Below are 20,200 nucleotides of genomic sequence, written 5' to 3'. Positions count from 1 at the left end.
TCTAAGACCAAGAATAAAGGAAATATATAGGTAGATTTTTGAGAATATAATTGTATTCAAATACCAAGAAAGAGAAATGAAAGATATAAAATTGGGAATTACATAGAAGTATCCAAGTGTAGTGGCAGAAACCTATAATCCTAATATTTGTGTGGCTGAAGTAGGAATATTTAGAGTACAGGGCCAGCCTTATGCGGGGCTACATAATGAAATCCTGTCTCAAAAGTAAGGGACAGAGGGGAGGCGTAGTGATCATAAATCCCTTTAGTCTGCTTTTATCATGGACGTACTTTCCCTTTGCTAGATAGTTTTGCTGGATGTAGTATTCTGGGTTGGCAGCTAGTGTTCAGAATGTGAACTACACCATTGCAAGATCTGGTTATCTATCCTACTGGATAATATGTTGTTATAGGTCTACCTTTACATGTGACTGTTTCTCCCAGGCCATTTTCTTATACTTTTTATTGTTCTGTATTTTTAATGTTTTAATTATAATATGGAAGTCTCTTTCCATCTTGTCTACTTGATATCCTTGATATCTCACCTATGTAGGTTGGCATCTCTGCTCCTGACTATGAGGAATCTTCTGATTCTTTTAAAAATTTTTCCTCTGCCATTAGAAAGAGAGTCTATAACCCATAAATTTGTTCTTTTCCCTGTCACTTCTCAGAATTGCTACCTCATTGATACTGTTTTATCTGTGTCCTTGCTGGATTGTCTTGGTGCCTCCTCTTGTCTGCAGACTCAGAGACTGTTCTACCCCTGATCCGTCTGTTGCTGAGACTTTTCACAGGGTTTGACTGTAGTTTGTTTCGGTGGTGGTGGCGGCTGCTTTTGTTTATTTCTAGAGTTAGACTGGTTTTTCTTCGATATATTCTTCAGCTATTTTGCTGATTGCTCTGTTCCGTCCATATCTCTCCTTGTTAGGCTGTTCATGTCTTTAACCTGCCTATAACTGTTATCTTGAGTTCTTTCACCCAATTCACTGGTAACCAGATGTCATTGCTGTGGGGAAAGGTCATCTTGGGAGGAGTTATGTTATCTGGATTTTTTTATTTCTTGTGTTACACTGGGACTCATGCTTCTTGTGTTATTTGCTTGATTTATTTTTATGAACTATATTTTTTTCATTTGAACTATTTTTAGTGTTCAGGTGAGAGTTCCATATGGTAGTCCCGATACCTGATGTATCCTTTATATTGTTTCCTAAGTAGGATATAAACTAAGTGACCATCACCACGGGGAAATTGTCATAATGACCAGTAAATAGCAATGACCCCCTTTCACTTCCATGTAACTGTTGGAGGATGAACAGATAAGGACCATATGGAGCATGCTTAGATTTGACTAAATCTCCATCTTATTTTTTGTGACAGGGTCTCTTGCTGAACCTGGAACTCACCCATCTGGCAAAAGTAACACAGGCTCCAGGAATTCTGCCTCCAGCTTTGCGGCCACAGGATTACAGGCCTAGTGCAGCTGTGCACAGATTCTCAAGTGGGTGCTCGGAATTGAACTCTTGTTCTCATAATGAACACAGCAAGCAATTAATTAACTGAAACATTTCCCCATAAGTTTACTTTAAAACTAAACATGGACAAGACATTAACTTACTAAGTCATATACTTCAGTGTGCACAGATTTCTACATGTAATATTTGGTAATATTTTTTTCTTAAGAGCTCTTTATTAAGTTCTTTTCTCCCATTTAAATTTTTCTTGGAGTTTATTTATTTATTTGGTTAATTTATTTATTGACATCCCAAACACTGTCCCCTCCCAGTTCCCTCCTCACAGAGTCCCTCCCCAATCCTCCATCCCCTTCTCCTCTGAGAGGGTGGGGCCACTCCTACCCTGCAGGATTCTGCACATCCTCTCCCACTGAGGCCAGACATGGCAGCTCTGTTGGGGAATGGATTCCACAGTCAGGCTACAGCTTTAGAGACAGCCCCCACTCCAGTTGTTGGAGGACCCACATAAAGGGTGAGCTGCACATCTGCCATGTGAGGTAGCCTCTGAGAGGTTCCAGAGCTCCAGGTTAGTTGACTGTTGATCTTCCTGTGGAGTTCCTATCCCTTTTGGGGCCCTCAATCCTTCCTCCTAGTTTTCCACAAGAGTCCCAGACCTCCATCCAATGTTTGGCTGTGGGTATCTGCATCTGTGTGAGCCAACTGATGGGTAGAGCCTCTCAGAGAACAACATGCTCCTGTCTGCAAGCATAACAGAGTACCACTAATCATGCCACGGATTGGCGCTTGCTCATGGGATGGGTTTCAAGTTGAGCTGGTTATTGGTTGGCCATTCCTTCAGTCTCTGCTCCATCTTTGCCCCTGCATTTCTTTTAGACAGGACAGATTTTGGGTTGAAAGTTTTGTGGGTGGGTTTGTGTCTTAGGGTTTCTATTCCTGCACAAACATCATGACCAAGAAGCAAGTTGGGGAGGAAAGGGTTTATTCAGCTTACACTTCCACATTGCTGTCCATTACTTAAGGAAGTCAGGAGTGAAACTCAAGCAGGCCAGGAAGCAGGAGCTGATGCAGAGGCCATGAAGGGATGTTTCTTACTGGCTTGCTTCCCCTGCCTTGCTCAGCCTGCTCTCTTATAGAACCCAAGACTACCAGCCCAGGGATGGTACCACCCATAAGGGGCCTTTCCCCCTTGATCACTAATTCAGAAAGTGCCCCACAGCTGGATCTCATGGAGGCATTTCCCCAACTGAAGCTCCTTTCTCTGTGATAACTCCAGCCTGTGTCAAGTTGGCACACAAAGCCAGCCAGTACAGTTGGTGTCCTTATCCCTTTACTGGAGTCCTGCCTGGCTACAGGAAGTGGCCTCTTGAGGTTCCATGTCCTCACAGGTAGGCATCTCTGCTAAGGTTACTCACATTGACTCCAGGGAGCTTCCCAATCCCAGGTCTCTGAGCTGTCCTAGAGATACCACCCCCCATCCCATTCACCTACCATCCCTTTACCCCTATACCCTGCAGCTGCAGATTTCCATTCATTCTCTTGGCCCTATATCTGGTCTCTCCTCACATCTGCTCCTGCCCTCACATTCCTCTCCCCCTTCTCTCCCACTCAGTTCCCTCCCTCCCTCTGCCTCCTATGGCTTCCCCTTTCTAAGTGAGATTCAAACATCCTCGCTTGAACCTTCCTTCTTGTTTAACTTCTTTGGGTCTGTAGGGTATAGTATAGGCATCCTGTATTTTATGGCTAATAATCCACTTATCAGTAAGTACATACCATGCATGTCCTTTTGGGTCTGGGTTACCTCACTCCGAATAATATTTTCTAGTTCCATCCATTTGCCTGCAAAAATTCATGAAGTCCTTGTTGTTAATAGCTGAATAATATTCCATTCTGTAAATGAACCATATTTTCTGTATCCATTCTTCGGTTGAAGGACATTTGGGTTGTTTTCAGTTCCTGGCTGTTACAAATAAAGCCACTATAAACATAGTAGGATACCTGTCCTTGTGATATGGTGGAACATCTTTTGGGTATATTCCCAGGAGCAGTATAGTTGTGTCCTCAGGTAGAACTGTTTCCAATTTTCTAAGAAACCACCAGATTGATTTCCAGAGTAGTTGTACAAGTTTGCAATTCCACCAGCAATGGAGGAGTGTTCCTCTTTTCCACATCCTCTCTGACATGTGCTGTCACCTGAGTTTTTGATCTTAGCCATTCTGAGTGGTGTAAGGTGGAATCTCGTGGTCATTTTGATTTGCATTTCTCTGGTGACTACAACAGATGTTGAAGATTTCTTTAAGTGATTTTCAGCCATTTGCGATTTTCCTGTTGAGAATTCTCTGTTTAGCCCTGTATCCCATTTTTAATTGGGTTATTTGGTTTTTTGGAGTCTTAACTTCTTGAGTTCTTTATATATTTTGGATATTAGCCCTCTATAAGATGTAGGGTTAGTGATTTCCCAATTTGGAGGCTGCTGTTTTGTCCTATTGACAGTGTCCTTTGCCTTACAGAAGCTTTTCAGTTTCATGAGGTTTTGTTTGTCAATTGTTTATCTTAGAGCCTGAGCCATTGGTGTTCTGTTCAGGAAATTGTCCCCTGTACCAATACGTTCAAGGCTATTTCCCAATTTCTTTTCTATTAGATTTAGTGTATCTGGTTTTATGTTGAGTTCATTGATCCAGTTGGACTTGAGTTTTGTGCAGGGTAATAAATACGGATCTATTTGAATTCTTCTATATGTAGACATCCCATTAGACTAGCACCATTTGTTGAAGATGCTTTCTTTTTTTCACTGTATGGTTTTGGTTTCTTTGTCAAAAATCAAGCATCCATAGGTATGTGGATTTATTCTGGGTTTTCAATTTGAATCCATTCATCGACCTGTCTATTTAGGTACCAAAAGCATGTGGTTTTTATTATTATTGCACTTGTAATACAGCTTGAGATTAAGGGTAGTGATTCCTCCAGAAGTTCTTTATTGTGCAGGATTGTTTTAGCTATCCTGGATTTCTGTTTGTTTGTTTTTCCATAAAGTTGAGAATTACTCTTTTTTTTAAAAGATTTATTTATTATATGTAAGTACACTGTAGCTGTCTTCAGACACTCCAGAAGAGGGAGTCAGATCTCATTATGGATGGTTGTGAACCACCATGTGGTTGCTGGGATTTGAACTCTAGACCTTCAGAAGAGCAGTCGGGTGCTCTTACCCACTGAGCCATCTCACCAGCCTGAGAATTACTCTTTCAAGGTAAAAAAAAAAAAAAAAAATTGTGTTGGAATTGTGATGGGAATTGCATTGAATCTGTAGATTGCTTTTGGTAAGATGGCCACTTTCTTTTTATATTTTTTTTAATTAGGTATTTTCCTCATTTACATTTCCAATGCTATCCCAAAAGTCCCCCATACCCTCCCAGCCACCCACTCCCACTTTTTGGCCCTGGCATTCCCCTGTACTGGGGCATATAAAGTTTGCAAGTCCATTGGGCCTCTCTTTTCAGTGAGGCTTCAAGAAATACTTACAATGCACATATCCAACAAGGAGCTAGTGTCCAGCATATATAAAAATCTATAGTTACTTTTTAAAGACATCCTAAGTTGGAAGGTGTTAAAAGATTTGAATAGATTGTTGGCAAAATGTATAAAGGGCCGACAAGGCCATCTTTTGATACATATGCAGCTAGAGTCAAGAGCTCCGGGGTACTGGTTAGTTCATAATGTTCCACCTATAGGGTTGCTGATCTCTTTAGCTCCTTGGGTACTTTCTCTAGCTCCTCCATTGGGGGTCCTGTGATACATCCAATAGCTGACTGTGAGCATCCACTTCTGTGTTTGCTAGGCCCCGGCATAGTCTCACAAGAGACAGCTATATCTGGGTCCTTGCAGCAAAATCTTGCTAGTGTATGCAATGGTGTCAGCGTTTGGAAGCTGATTATGGGATGGATCCCTGGATATGGCAGTCTCTAGATGGTCCATCCTTTCATCATAGCTCCAAACTTTGTCTATGTGTGAATGATGTTTTTGAGGTGTTCTTGGATTTGGTTTGCAAGAATTTTATTGGGTATTTTTGCACTGATGTTCATAAGCAAAATTGGTCTGAAGTTCTCTTCCTTTGTTAAATCTTTGTGCGGTTTAGGTGTCAGGATGGCTATGTCCTCATACAATGAATTAGGTAATGTTCCTTCTGTTTCTATTTTGTGGAATAATTTGAAAAGTATTGGTATTAGCTCTTCTTTGAAATTCCAGTAGAATTTTGAACTAAAACCATCTGGCCCTGGGCTTTTCTTGGCTGGGAGACTTTTAATGGCTGCTTCTATGTCTTTAGGGTACATGGGACTGTTTTGATAGTTTACCTGATCTTGATCTAACTTTGGTAAGTGGTATCTGTCTAGAAAATCATCCATTTCGTTTAGATTTTCAGGTTTTGTGGAGTACAGGCTTTTAAGTTAGACCTAATAATTTTTGAGTTTCCTCAGTTTTTGTTGTCTCTTTTCACTTGTAATTTTGCTCAATTGGATACTAACATTGTGCCATTTAGTTAGTTTGGCTAAGGATTTGCCTATCTTGTTGATTTTCTCAAAGAACCACCTCTTAGTTTTGTTGATTCTTTGTATTCTCTTTGTTTCTAATTGATTGATTTCAGTCCTGAGTTTGACTATTTCCTGCCATCTACTCCTCTTGGGTGTGTTTGCTGCTTTTTATTCTAGAGCTTTCAGGTGTGCTGTTAAATTGCTCTCTAATTTCTTTATGAAGGCACATAGTGCTATGAATTTTCCTCTCAGAACTGCTTTCAATGTGTTCTGTAAGTTTGGGTATGTTGTGTATTCATTTTTACTGGCTTCTAGAAAATCTTTAATTTCTTTATTTCTTCCCTAACCAAGTGATCACTGAGTAGAAAGATGTTCCGTTTCCATGAGTATGTGGACTTTCTGTTGTTTCTGTTGTTGTTCAAGTCCAGTCTTGATCTATGGTGATCTGATAAAATGCAAGGGATTATTTCAATCTTCTTATATCTTTTGAGGCTTGCTTTATGCCTGATTATATATTCAGTTTTGGAGAAGGTCCTTTGAGGTGCTGAAAAGAAGGTATATTCTTTTGTTTGGGGGTAAAAGATTCTGTAGATATCTGTTAGAACCATTGGGTTCATAACATCTGTTAGTTTCACTGTTTCTCTGTTTAGTTTCTGTTCCCATTACCTGTTCATTGGTGAAAGTGGGATGTTGAAGTCCCACTACTATTGTGGGGATCTCAATGTGTGATTTGAGCTTTAGTAAAGTTTCTTTAATGAATGTGGTTTCCCTTCCATTTGGGGCATAGATGTTCAGAATTGAGATGCAATCTTGATGGGTTTTTCCTTTGATGAATATGAAGTGTGCTTCCCATCTCTTTTAATTACTTTTTGTTAAAAGTTTATTTTATTAGATATTAGAATGACTACCCCAGCTTGTTTCTTGGGACTGTTTGCTTAGAAAACTTTTCCTACTCCTTTATTCTGAGATAGTGTCTGTCTTTGTTGTTGAAGTGTGTTTCTTGTATGCAGCAGAATGGTGGATTCTATTTATGTATCCAATCTGTTAGCCTGTGTCTTTTTATTGGTGAATTGAGTCCATTGATGTTGATAAATATCAATAGCCAATGATTCTTAGTTCCTGTTATTTTGATATTGGTGGTGGTACTGTATGTGTGTGTGTGTGTGTGTGTCTTCTTTTGATTTTGCTGTGAGATGATTAATTTCTCATGTTTTCTTGGGTGTAGTTACCTCCTTGTGTTGGAATTTTCCTTCAGGTATCCTCCTTAGGGCTGAATTAGTAAAAAGATGTAAATTTGTAAAAGATTAGTAAATTTGGTTTTGTCATGGAATATCTTGGTTTCTCCATCTGTGGTAATTTTAGAGTTTTGCTGGGTATAGTAGTCTGATCTGGCATCTGTGGTCTCTTAGGATCTACAAGACATCTGTCCAGAATCTTAGAGTTCTTGTTGAGAAGTCAGGTATAGTTCTCATAGGTCTGCCCTTATATTTTACTTGGCCTTTTTCCCTTCCCACTTTTAATATTCTTTCTTTGTTCTGTAAAATAATGGTGATTTGACTATTATGTAGTAGGAGGACTTTCTTTTCTGGTCCTGTCTATTTGGTGTTCTGTTAGCTTCTTGTGCATTTATAGCCATTTCTTTAGGTTAGGAAAGTTTTCTTCTATGATTTTATTGAAGATATATTTTCTGTCCTCTTAGGACTGGGAGTCTTCACCCTCTTCTATTCCTATTATTCTTATGTCTGGTCTTTTCATAGTGCCTCAAATTTCCTGGATGTTTTGAGTTAGAAACTTTTTTATATTTGGCATTTTTTGACTGATCTATCAATTTCTTCTATGGTATCTTTTTTTAATTAGACATTTTCTTTATTTACATTTCAAATGTTATCCCCTTTCCTAGTTTCCCTTCCAAAAAAAAACCTTATCCCCTCCCCACTTCCCCTGCTCCCCAACCCACTCACTCCCATTTCCAGTCCTGGCATTCCCCTATACTGGGGCATAGAACCTTTACAGGACCTAGGACCTCTCCTCCCATGACCGACTAAGCCATCCTCAGCTACATATACAGCTAGAGCCACATGTCCCACCATGTACTTTCTTTGATTTGTGGTTTAGTTTCAAGGAGCTGTGGGGATACTGGTTAGTTCATATTGATGTTCCTCCTATTGTGCTTCAGACCCCTCAGCTCCTTGGGTACTTTCTCTAGCTCCTTCATTGGGGACCTTGTACTCTGTCCAATGGATGATTTTGAGCATCCACTTCTGTCTATGGTATCTTTTATGCCTGAGATTCTCTCTTCTATCTCTTGTATTCTCTTGGTGATGCTTGCAGATGGACATTTACATTGGCTCCATTTCCTTGGTAATTATTTTATTTTCTCTTTCCTATTCTATTTCCATCTCAAGTGTGGCCTCCATTTGTATTTCTTTATTGCTTCTGTTTCCATTTTTAGGTCTTGGACCATTTTGTTCTTTTGGTTTGATTTAAGAGATTTATTTTTATCCTCTTTAAAGGACTCTATCATCTTCATGAGATGAGATTTAAGGTCACAGTCTTACTCTTTAGGTTTATTAGGATATCCAGCGCTTAATGTACTAGGTGAGTTGGACTCTGATGGTAGCAATTGCATTAGCTTCTGTCAATTATGTTCTTGTGCTTGCCTTTTGCCATCTTGTTGTCTCCAGTGTTTGCTGGACTGGTAGTCCCTGGGTGTCCCAGGTTGAGCAGGCTTCCTGGGAGGCAGGCAGAGCTATGGGGTGGGGAGCACTGTGCTGATCATAGATTGCAAGTGGAGGTGTGTACTAGAAGAAAGATGGAGCTCCAGTAGGGTAGGGCAGAGTTCAAAGCTGTTGGGCTTGCTGGAGTCAAGTTGGGGTAAGAGGGTTAGGCATAGAGATCTCACTTGAGTGTCTCAGGTTGGAGCAGACATCCTGGGCTTATAATTTTTTAAATTAATTTGGTCTCAAAATTTGTGTGAAAAAGCAAAGAACCTAAATACATAAAATAGTGGATGGGCCTATAATTTTGGGGTGGGGACAATGAAAGTTTCCTGCAGTTGTAGTGTTCATTATGGTTCATGACCATAGATGACTGATGAGCACTTACTAGTGGAGACAAGACCATTTCATGTAAACTTAAATACTCATGTGTATCTAATAGCTACTGTATTTAATGGTGTAGAAAGTAACACCAAAAAGGAAGACGATTTATGATTTATGGCTGTGAAACTTATTCAAAAAGCTACAGTAATTAAGAATGTGCTACTAGCCTAAGAATAAACAAGTAGAATAACAGAACAGAATTGACAACATGGAAATAGAATAACAAAGCTGTGGCCATCTAATTTTTGACAAATGAGGTAATAACATGCAGTGTAAAAGATAACCCATTCAATAAATGGTGCTGGCAAAACTGCATGTCCATCCACAGAAGAATGAATACAGATTCAATCTTGTCAAGAAGATAATTTAAAATCTGAGATGATAAAACTGTCAAGAGAAATGGGGACTGCTTTTTAGAAGACACTGTGGTAGGAAAGGGCATCCTGAACAGAATCTCAGTAGCACAAAAAGAAGCCCCAGGTGTCAACAACTGAAATTTAAAAGTTTCTGCCAGCAAAGGAAACTATCAACAGTGCATACAGCAGCCCAGAAATGGGTGAAATTTTTCACCAACTATACTTCAAATCGGGGGCTAATGCCACATGAAGGCTCACAACCATCTGTGCAACTACACTGTACTCATCATATACATTAAATAAAAATCTTTAAAGCAGCATTCCATTAAAAAAAATTTTTAAAGAATAATCAAGTCAATAAATTAGATTTAATTAAACTTAAAAAGATAATCAAAAGGTAAGAAAATACAAACCACAGTCTTCAAAAAATACTTACAATGAACATATCCAACAAGGAGCTAGTGTCCAGCATATATAAAAATCTATAGTTACTTCTTAAAGACATCCTAAGTTGGAAGGTGTTAAAAGATTTGAATAGATTGTTGGCAAAATGTATAAAGGGACAAAAAAACAAAAGCACAGGATCATTAGTAATCGTGGAGAGGCAGAGTCAATGAAGACATCGCTACACATCTACCAGCAAACCTAGGAGTAAAAACCTTGCCAACCTAGGTGGGATCTAGGACTGGACAACTGCATGAAGCCATTAGAACTCAGACTTGAATGATGTAAAAAATTCTACATCCATGTTTGAAAGAAGACATCATTTCTGAAAGCAGCTGAACCTCTGCCTACTATACAACTCAGAAATTCCACTCCAGGGTATCTGCCCAAAAACGTGAAAGCGTATATCCACAATAATTTTATGAGTGTTCACAGAACCTGCCTATTAAGAAAAAGACATATGAACAAGCTATCACATAAACAAGTTGATGTAATTGTTCAGTGAAGTTAATATAATTAACTGCCTCAGCTTGCCTGGAATTTTCCAGAAAGTGGGCCTTTCAGGTACTTAATCAAGAAAAGCCATGGCAAACTGTGAAGACTTAGTCACCCTCGGAATTGGTGAGAGGCAAGCACTGGTGACATAGAGACTCATCAGCTGATTGAAACCTGCAAACAAGTCCATGCTCTTTGATTCTGCTCACATGAAGCTCTAGAAGAGGCAGAACTGAGTTGGCAAAACAAAAATGGGAGTATTTCTATGTGGGGATCACTGGCTGTGTGGGAACTCTGGGTCAATGATGATGGCCTACATCTTGGCAGAACTTTAGCCTACACAGTGGTTGCACCCTTTTTCCAGTTCTTAATCCTATTTGTTTTTTAAGTCACTGTTATTCTTCCATTGTTTTATATAACTAGACTATACGTTGTTTTTATTTTTTTTTAAAGATTTATTTATTTATTATATGTAAGTACACTATAGCTGTCTTCAGACACTCCAGAAGAGGGCGCCAGATCTCGTTACGGATGGTTATGAGCCACCATGTGGTTGCTGGGATTTGAACTCTGGACCTTCGGAAGAGCAGTCGGGTGCTCTTACCCCCTGAGCCATCTCACCAGCCCAAGTTGTTTTTATGAGTTACCTCATTGTTACTGATTCTTTGCCCATTGCCCCCTTAAAAACAACCTTAGACTATTTTTAGGTTTAAGCAGAGTGTCTTGGTTAAGGTTTTACTGCTGTGAACAGACACCATAACCAAGGCAAGTCTTATAAAACAACAACATTTAATTGGAGCTGGCTTACAGGTTCAGAGGTTCAGTCCATTATCATCAAGGTGGGAGCATGGCAGTATCCAGGCAGGCATGGCGTAGGCAGAGCTGAGAGTTCTACATCTTCATTCAAAGGCCACTAGTGGAAGACTGACTTCCAGGCAACTAGGGTGAGGATATTAAGCCCACACCCACAGTGACACACCTACTCCAACCAGGTCACCCATATTCCAACAAGGCCACACCTCCAAATGGTGCCACTCCCTGGCCCAAGAATATACAAACCATCACACAGAGGTAGCCCATTTTACTCATTTTATTTTACAAAGTGCGCTCTCTCGCTCTCTCGCTCTCTCTCTCTCTCTCTCTCTCTCTCTCTCTCTCTCTCCCTCTCCCTCTCCCTCTCCCTCTCCCTCTCCCCTCCCTCCCTCCCTCTCTTCTTCTTCTTCTTCTTCTTCTTCTTCTTCTTCTTCTTCTTCTTCTTCTTCTTCTTTCTCTCTCTCTCTCTCTCTCTCTCTCTCTCTCTCTCTCTCTCTCTCTCTCTCTCTTTCTCTCTCTCTCTCTGGGAAGGGACATGCGCAAATGCATGTGTGCATGTGTGACCTTGTACTTTGGTGAGTAATTCATACAGTATTCTTTTTTTTATTTATACTTAACATACTTCTCAATTATATGACTCTTTTAACGTCTAATCTGAGCAGAGTATCGGGTCACAGAATAGTTCCAACTATTCAGGAGGCTAAGATAGAATTTTACTGAAGCTCACAGAGTTCAAGAACAGTCAGGAATCATAGTGAGACATTTTCATATATTTTTAAACTCTGGATTGATTCTAAGTTAATGTTTTTATTAATTTGGAGGAGTCAGAAAAATTAAAATGTATATTACTGAAGATTTTAATTTTTAAGTTTTTCAAACTTAATGTATTCATGTACTATGAAATAAACATTTTGTTATAATTGTACTGGGTTGGTTCAAAGAATAAATCTACTGCCAACATCGTTCTAAGTATCTTTTTCTTTATTTTTAGTTCTTTCTTTTCAGATGCCACTAACATGCATTATTCCTATGAGGAGGTCAGTTACAGTAATGATTCTCAGCTCTGCCAGAGCCACTCTACCCTTTTATGAAAAACTTTTTATATTTATTTATTTTGTGTGTTATGTGAACACATGTGCACACATATGGAGGTCAGAGGACAAGTTCTTTCCAACTATCACATGGTGTCCTGTGTATCACACTTAGGGCTTCGGGATTGGTAACTGGCTCATTTATCTAGTGTACCATCTCACTGGTCCTAGTAATAAGTATTTTAATAACTGTTGTCTATTCTGAAATCAATACATTTGAACCAACAATATGAATAAAATTTAATGTACTTACCATAATTAAAATATAAAGTGAAAATAAAAGAAGTTAACAGATATGTCAGTATGTAAATTTGGAAGCATGCTATAATCAGATATTTGTCTATAGACAAAAGAACCATGACTGGGTGGCTGCAGGTGTAGAGTTGGATTTTTCCATACAACAAGCAGTATTGGTGTTAGTACTATGATTTTATGGAATATTTGAACTCTTGATAAAACGTTGAGAAAACAGAATACAAGTTTTATGTAAATGCCCTAATTATAATAGGAGGGATTTTATATATTATACGTGCTTCTGGAAAATATGGCATGTATTTAGATTATACAAACTCTTTTTAGCTATTCCAATTTTTATTTTTAAAAATAGCCATCATTACAATTTTGAAAGTTTGAGGGAGCTCCTTTCTTTTCTTACCACACTCAGTAAGTTATTAAACATGTACAAAGAATAACTCACTTTAAGAACATGAAGATGTCAGAGATAATATCGATCGGTCTTCAACTTTAAAGAAGTAGTGTTCTCCTCTGGTCACTGGTAGCAGGGTCACAAAGGCTGTCTTAATCATCCAAATGTGGACCTTTGTTCTTCCACTAAGATCCAAAGAAGAAAAATTAGATAATCCAACAAGGAAACAAGTGTTAGCCTTAACATCCTAGCTGGATCCCTGGATTCTGCACTCAGTGGTTTTTACTCCAGTAGCCATTGGGTGATTTCTCCACCTGAACTAAAATCATTCTCTTCTGCTTTTTTTTGAAAAGGTGAATTTAAACTTCCTTTAAACTGAGCATAATATTGAGACATAACCTCTAGCAGTTGAAATCACCGGTTCTTATGACATGGAACATTTAATGTAAGAAAGTGTGTCCTGATGCCACAAGAGTTAGGAAATTAACTGACTCAGAGAAGGCAGGCAGGGTTCTGCTTGCAGAGCAGGAGTGCTGAGACAGGCTCCACAAAGCTGGACTTGCAGCTCATCTGTGTGAGGAGTCTTCTCATTTTGCATGGAGTCAGGGTTCAGAGCAGCAAACGATCCTACGTCAGGTTAATTCGCTTCCTAATCCACGAAACAGTGCCATGTTACTGGGGCCAGATGAATAAGTGTCCCGCTTTGCTGTAAGTCCTTGTTCTAGAGAGATGTTCAGCAGTACGTATGATCATGAACCAGCACAAACAGCAGAAGGAACCCTCACAGCAGGGTGAGTTTCATGGCTCCAGATGACAGGAGACAGGCTACCAAAATGTTATTATATAAAATGGAGTTTAATTCTGGCCAAATAATTATAAACTGTTTTTTCTTCTTGAATATCACAAAGGTCAGAGGACAGTACTCCCATGGGGGCACTCCCCCATGACTTACAGGTCATTTACCAACCCTGGACCTTGTGTGCTACCTGCTATAAGTGTTTCTTAAGCTAGTGACAACTGAACACAACTTTCAAATTATCATATTGAACGTTTACTTGAAATGAATCAATATTTCTGACAATGGCATCACCTCTTAGGATAATGTTTTTAACCCACATGAAAAATAGGTTGGGTTACAGAGGAAACCTATTGTATTCAAATAAAGACCTCAGATTGAGAGTCCTTGCAAACAGTATTGTAATCCACTTCCTTGTATCCAATATGGTTGAAAACCAGGGAGTTATATAGAGGACTTTCTATCTCTTGGGAAATGGTAAAAGCCATAGTGTAGACATTTGAAAGCTTGGTCAAATACCTGGCTTAATTTTTTAGCAACATGATATCACTCAAAGCACTAGCATCTATTTCCTAATAAAATGGAGTAAACGTGCAAGGCACCGAATTTCTGTTCCTGCCTTGTATCAGGGAACAAAAAGTGTATTCAAATAGGCAAGTGTTTCTATTTCCCCTTCCACTCTGAGTAGACTACACTGTTTATAATCAAATATGGCTCAGAACTTTGGCCAGTTTGTCCACTCGTGTATTATCACAGGAATAAGGTGACTTCGGTAAAACAAAATCTTCCAGCTGCCATTTAGCAAGTGGGCAAAGAGCACGTAAACACAGCATGTCATTCTAGGAACAGGAGCTACAGGCAGGGTAATCAAGAGGTTACTTGAGCAGGTGTCCACCCCTCTCGCTAGGTACTTGGCAAGAGGTGACTGCTGTGTGCTGAACAGCTCGCTCCCCATGGCAAACATTGCTGAAATCACAGCTGTGCTTTCCCTTTCTATAGGGTATGTCTCTGTGCCAGACTGTCATCGTGGGCTCTGTAGTCATTCTTCTCTACTCTTCCAGAGCTTGTTATAATCTGGTAGTGATCACCATATCACAGGAGACCTTAGAGAGTCCATTTAATTATGGCTGGGATAATCTTTCAGATAAGGTAAGTGCCTGACGTATATTACCAGTCTATAAGTCAATGCAGTTGATAATTAAGTAATCTTAGCCAGGACATTTAGTGTTTGACTTAGACGTGCTTGTATGCAATCTAGGCTTCCAATGACCTTGTTTAAAACTGTTTAAAATTTCTCATTTGCATGTAACACCTTGAAATCACTCTCCAGAAAGTTTTATCAAAGAAATAGTGCTAGATACCTCGTAGAAAACTCATAAACCTAGTTACTAACTTTTAAAATGATTTCGTTTTAATATCTCTAGGTAACTGTCTGGCAGTAGCCAGTGAAAATATAGCTAAAATACTGTGAGGATGAAAGAACTACGTAAAATCTTAATACTTTTGTTCAGTTTTATATATGGAAATAATTACTTCCTTTAAAGTGGGTTTCTATCAGCCTTGCAAAGGGAAGAGCCTTAGTAGTTCTTTGCATGTCCAAGGGTTTACCCTAATTCGCAACATTGTAGCTGTACATATTTACCCTCTGAGCTCCTAAATGTGCAGTTTGACAGTTTCATGTTCTGTCTTTGTATTACTTCCACTTGGCACTGCATCTAAGGCGCTCTAGGAGACTATTCATCCGATAAGGAGAGATGGACTTTTCACATGTGATTCCATGTGGCAGATTCTCTTTACATCTTTTCCTGTTTCCCTTCTCCAAGCATCTGGTGGAATAGAAACAACTTCAGTGTATACAGTAGTCCCATAGCATATTTTAAAAATCAGCTGTGAGGATTTACTTAGCATGCCTCATTTTTCCCCAGGCCTAAGTCATAATGCTTCAGTGTCCTTGGGGCAGTTAGAACAGAAATCACTTACAGCTAACACTCTTCAGGCTATGGTGCCTCAGATGATATCATTCTGCATTATCCAAGAACTAAAATTACTTTTCTAAGATAATGCATTAAAAGGTTTGTCTTGTTGTAATAAAAATTAAAAGTACTGTTATGGTCCTTGAGGGAAAAATAATCATTACATGAGAAATCACAAAATATAGAAAAGTTGAGTGCTTTTGCATTGATACTTGATGTATGTGATTGCTCGTAATGTAAATAATAGAAAGCCAATGTGAAAATGACTCTGTGCTCTATGGGCAGGCTCAGGGAGAAGACGGAAATGGAGGAGACTACATTGTCTTTGGAATGGTCCTCTTTCTGTGGGAGCATGTACCAGCATGGTCAGTGGTACTATTTTTCCGGGCACAGAGATTAAACCAGAATCTGGTAAGACATCATAATATCCCCCAAGGCTCAACCTCATTTTTTTAAAGCATGGGATATTTATCATATGTTGCTGTTTTTAGCAAAGTTTGGGGCTAAAACTCACAGATTGTGGTCTCTGCCTTCACCCAGTCTTTAATGTTGTGTCCACAGGCACCTGCTGGCATGATAAGCAGCCACAGCTACAGCTCCAGGGCTTTCTTTTTCGACAATCCAAGACGGTATGACAGTGATGACGACTTGCCAAGACTGGGGAGCTCACGGGAAGGAAGGTAGATGTAACTGGTCCCTTGGCTGAATTAGTAGTGACAGACAAGAACAACTCTGACTTCTAACCCTCCCATTGACCCAGGGATTTGGCAATATATATCAATACATATGATTATGAAAGACTGTAGCTTAACACATTATATCTTAACTGTGGTAGGAACACTCTATAAAAAACTGTCAGCTGACCTGAAGCCAGCTTACTACCCTTTCTTGAAAATCGTTGGGAGTAAAGTGATACCTTAGGACCCCTTCTCGGTTCAGAGTCAGAGCATGCACGCACTCTCACGCATGTTGACAGGCATGGAAGGATTGCTGTGCACTGTGTATCTGGTTGTATATTTCTAGTGCAATTCCAGATCAAAAACCAAGTCTTCCTATGCCCTCCACTTTAAAAACCATTGGAAAGCCTTATTACTCACCAGCAGGACTCGTTCAGCTTGGTTCATTTTTCAGTAATTCTTGCTCCAACTAGACAAGACGCTTAGCCTGGTTCTCATCTGTGAGACAGTGATTATAACTCAGCCTGCCTAATGGCTTGTACTGAGGACTAAAGAAATACATGTACATGCAGACGTGCTGGAACAAAGTACAGTAATAACAATAAAACACTGTCAGGCACATTCTGCCACTCTTGAGAATTATATGGTTTTTGTGATACATCTTACACATCAAACATACTAGAAGATACTAGGTAGAACTTTGTAGAAAGTCATATTATTTTGCATATTTTATTTTAATATATTCCTGAGTTGTGAATTTCTTTGGAAATGTGTTTTTTTTTTAATGCCAGTGTGGCACCTTCTGATCACTGCCCTGTGACTTATTTGCTTTATTGTTGTTGTTGTTGCAGTTTATCAAACTCGCAAACTTTGGGCTGGTACGGCACCATGACTGGGTGTGGCGGCAGCACATACACGGTCACACCCCCACTGAATGGACCTGTGACAGACACTGCTCCTTTGCTCTTCACGTGCAGTAATTTAGATATAAGGAATCACCATAGCTTATACGTAACTCCACAGAACTGATGGCTTCCCTACGGCTGAAGTCTCAAACTGTTTTTCATGAATGTGTATGTGTATTCAACATCTTTACAACCATCTGCATCAACACTGCACCATCTATTGCAACTAACAAAAGTCTGGAAATATAGCTGTTTCATGGTTCTCCGTGTTTTGACCTCTGCATAGTGAAACGTGAAGTCTGGAGTTGATTAGACGCTAAGGTATTTGATGACCTCAGAACCTCCTAACTTTGGAACATCGAGCGCACATTTGCATATTTGCACTTTTACCTATGTTTGGAAAGACTACTCCGTCATACCCAAAGCCACACTCGAGGATTCACACCAGAATATCATTGTACACTAAATCAGGAGGCAGTTTTCCACAAAAATCAAAACCTAGAAGCCCGATGGTGTACTCAACCTTACCCAGTGACAGCTTTAAAGTGTGATCAGTGCACAGAATTGAGGCTTAAAAATGCATTCTTCTTTTTTTTTTTAATCTAAAAATACGTAACACTTAAGACAGTTTTTTAAAGCATGCTTTGAAAAATGTCAATTGAAATTACTCCATTATTTTAAACAAGTGATAGTAGAAATCCTTTATGGTGCTGCTGGCTGGCAGTGTTCTTTGGAAAGCCAGAGGGGTTTCTTAAAAGGAACAGTAAGCCAGTGGAGACTGTGTGGCTTTGAAGAGGGCTGGTCAAGTGGCTATCTTGTGACTAAGTAGAAGTTTAAGCATGACTCTTCCAGAAGCAATAGTGACCTTTGCATAGGGGGCTTCAGTAGAATGTCTTGGGACAAAACAAGTTTACAGAGGCATTGAGAGATTCTTCATTGAAAAAAAGAAGTGATAAGTTAAAAACAGTTATACTTTCAAAAAGCATCAATTTATCTGAAAGGAGATGGGGCTCATCCTACCGTCCGAGGCAAGACTGTCCTCAGGTAAATTAAATCATGAGACATCTCACAGTGAGCTAAAGTGCAATACTCTACAAGATGTATGTAAAATCCCGCCTTTATTTTCACATTTTATACTTTGGATATGGCCTAAGCCAAATTAAATTAATTCCAATCAATTCCAGCATGGAATTAACAAGCAAACAGGAGAAATGTTAAGAGATTAACAACATTGGAATATTTTAGGATTTCATTAAAACTATCTTAAATATGATATTGTAAGCCGTGTGCCTGTGCACGCTTACGTGCACCCTTGTGTTCATGTGGACACACAAACATAACACACACACAGTAGTAGGCCCAAACAACACAAAATTTTAAAATGTACTTTCTACCGGTGTCTATATGGAAAGTAGATGCTGAATACCTCAGATTCCGAGGGGACAGGCTGTTTATAGGAGGTTGTCACACAGGTAAACATGGCCCCACATAGGATCTACCAACTGCTTTGGAACTGGGACGAACACAGCTGCCCTCTCCTGTCTACTGTGACTAGAAACTGTCTTATTTGTACTCAGACCTAAAATATCTTTCAGCTTTTTGATGACTAATGCAGCAACTTCACAAAAGAATATGTGAACACATTGTTAATCCTTCCCATCTTCTGAGATGGTACAAAGCCAAATACTTTTCTTCTTTTTATGAGCAACAGATTTTAAATTCAATCAGAAGCATAATTAATATACATGGCATTTGTTTATAAGTTCTTATTGTAACAAATCATTTAAACTTTTATAGTACAGAAGTTAGCCTTGGTACTAAGATACAACCTAACGACATAGTCTACCACCATGGGTTTCAGTTATTCAGTTTCTCAGAATGCCAGTTGTTTAATATTAGGTATCTAACTCTATTGTCTTTGTTAATCTCTGGGTTCAAGGTTTTTTCTAGCTAAGCTTCTATATACAAACCTCCTGTTTGACAAAGTAAACAAGGATTACTTAAACACTTCAGATAGTGTTTCAGTTCTTTTAGCGCACTGGTTGACTATACTGAATTTAAGATTTGTCAATTCATCAAATTTATCACTGTTTTTTTTTTTTTTTAAACAGGATGTCTGTATGTAACCCTGGCTGTTCTGGAACTTGCTATGTAGACCAGGCTGGTCTGGAACTCACAGAGATTCTCTTGTCTCTGCCTCCTGAGTGGGAGGATTAAAGGTTTGTGCCACCACACCTGGCCTATAAAGTACCTAAATTCTTAACATTTGTCTCACATACATCTCAGAATACATCACCAAAGAAATCTGCCCCCGTGTTTGCTTAAAGTTTCAGAAGCACTAGCAGCACTTTAAGTTTGGTCTCAGAAGGAGCTGTTTATCAAGTCAAAGGGCTATAGTTCCCTGTCCACCTGCACTGAAGCACATGACAATTCCAGCCCTTCCTCAGTCATAAACTAGAAAATCGAATTTCATTGCTTAAGTGTATAATTCTACAGTGATTAGCAATATTTATCATTTTATTAGGGTTGCTATTAATTTTGAAACTCTTACCACTTATTGTAGCTGATTGTAGTTTTGTGGACAATGTAATTTATAGCTAAAGTGGCTTTTTTTTATTCGTAATTTGCCTTTTTATTGTTTAACAGTGTTTCTCAGCTATACAGTCAGTTTCAAACTGGTTACAAAAGTATAGCTGTGGCCAATGAATGTACTTCTTTGTTTCACTAAATTATAATAAAATGCTACTGTTACAGAATGCTTTCATTTGAAGGTGTGTTTTCTTAATGTCCCTTAATGGAATCCATTCAATTTTTTCAAAAATCTCATTACAAATGAATTAATGAATAATGCATTCAACCTAGACTGTAACACATTATAGCCGGTTTGAAATAAAGCACCATGTTCTTAA

At 39.0% G+C, this 20,200-nt stretch overlaps 1 protein-coding gene across 2 annotated transcripts in view; it reads left to right on the top strand.

The window, feature by feature from the left end:
- Gpr137c (G protein-coupled receptor 137C) overlaps positions 1-20,037 on the top strand; it is a 65,942-nt gene extending 45,905 nt beyond the window's left edge. The window contains exons 4-8 of one of the 2 annotated variants that reach the window (XR_015044645.1): positions 14,736-14,885; positions 15,995-16,120; positions 16,271-16,389; positions 17,238-18,335; positions 19,403-20,037. Coding sequence is in view for 1 of the 2 variants with exons in the window: in XM_021181561.3 (XP_021037220.1) it covers positions 14,736-14,885; positions 15,995-16,120; positions 16,271-16,389; positions 17,238-17,415 (573 nt within the window). In the remaining variant the exon portion in view is untranslated. Of the gene's footprint in view, positions 1-14,735; positions 14,886-15,994; positions 16,121-16,270; positions 16,390-17,237 lie in introns of both variants that reach the window. The other variant, XM_021181561.3, reaches the window with a different exon arrangement.
- The last annotated feature ends 163 nt before the right edge of the window (positions 20,038-20,200 follow it).

The sequence above is a fragment of the Mus caroli genome, unplaced genomic scaffold (genome assembly GCF_978045245.1).
Source record: "Mus caroli unplaced genomic scaffold, Mus_caroli_1 scaffold_12, whole genome shotgun sequence".
Taxonomy (NCBI): Eukaryota; Metazoa; Chordata; class Mammalia; order Rodentia; family Muridae; genus Mus; species Mus caroli.
The sequence above is the reverse complement of the archived record's forward strand: the minus strand, read 5'-3'. Positions and strand labels throughout refer to the sequence as shown.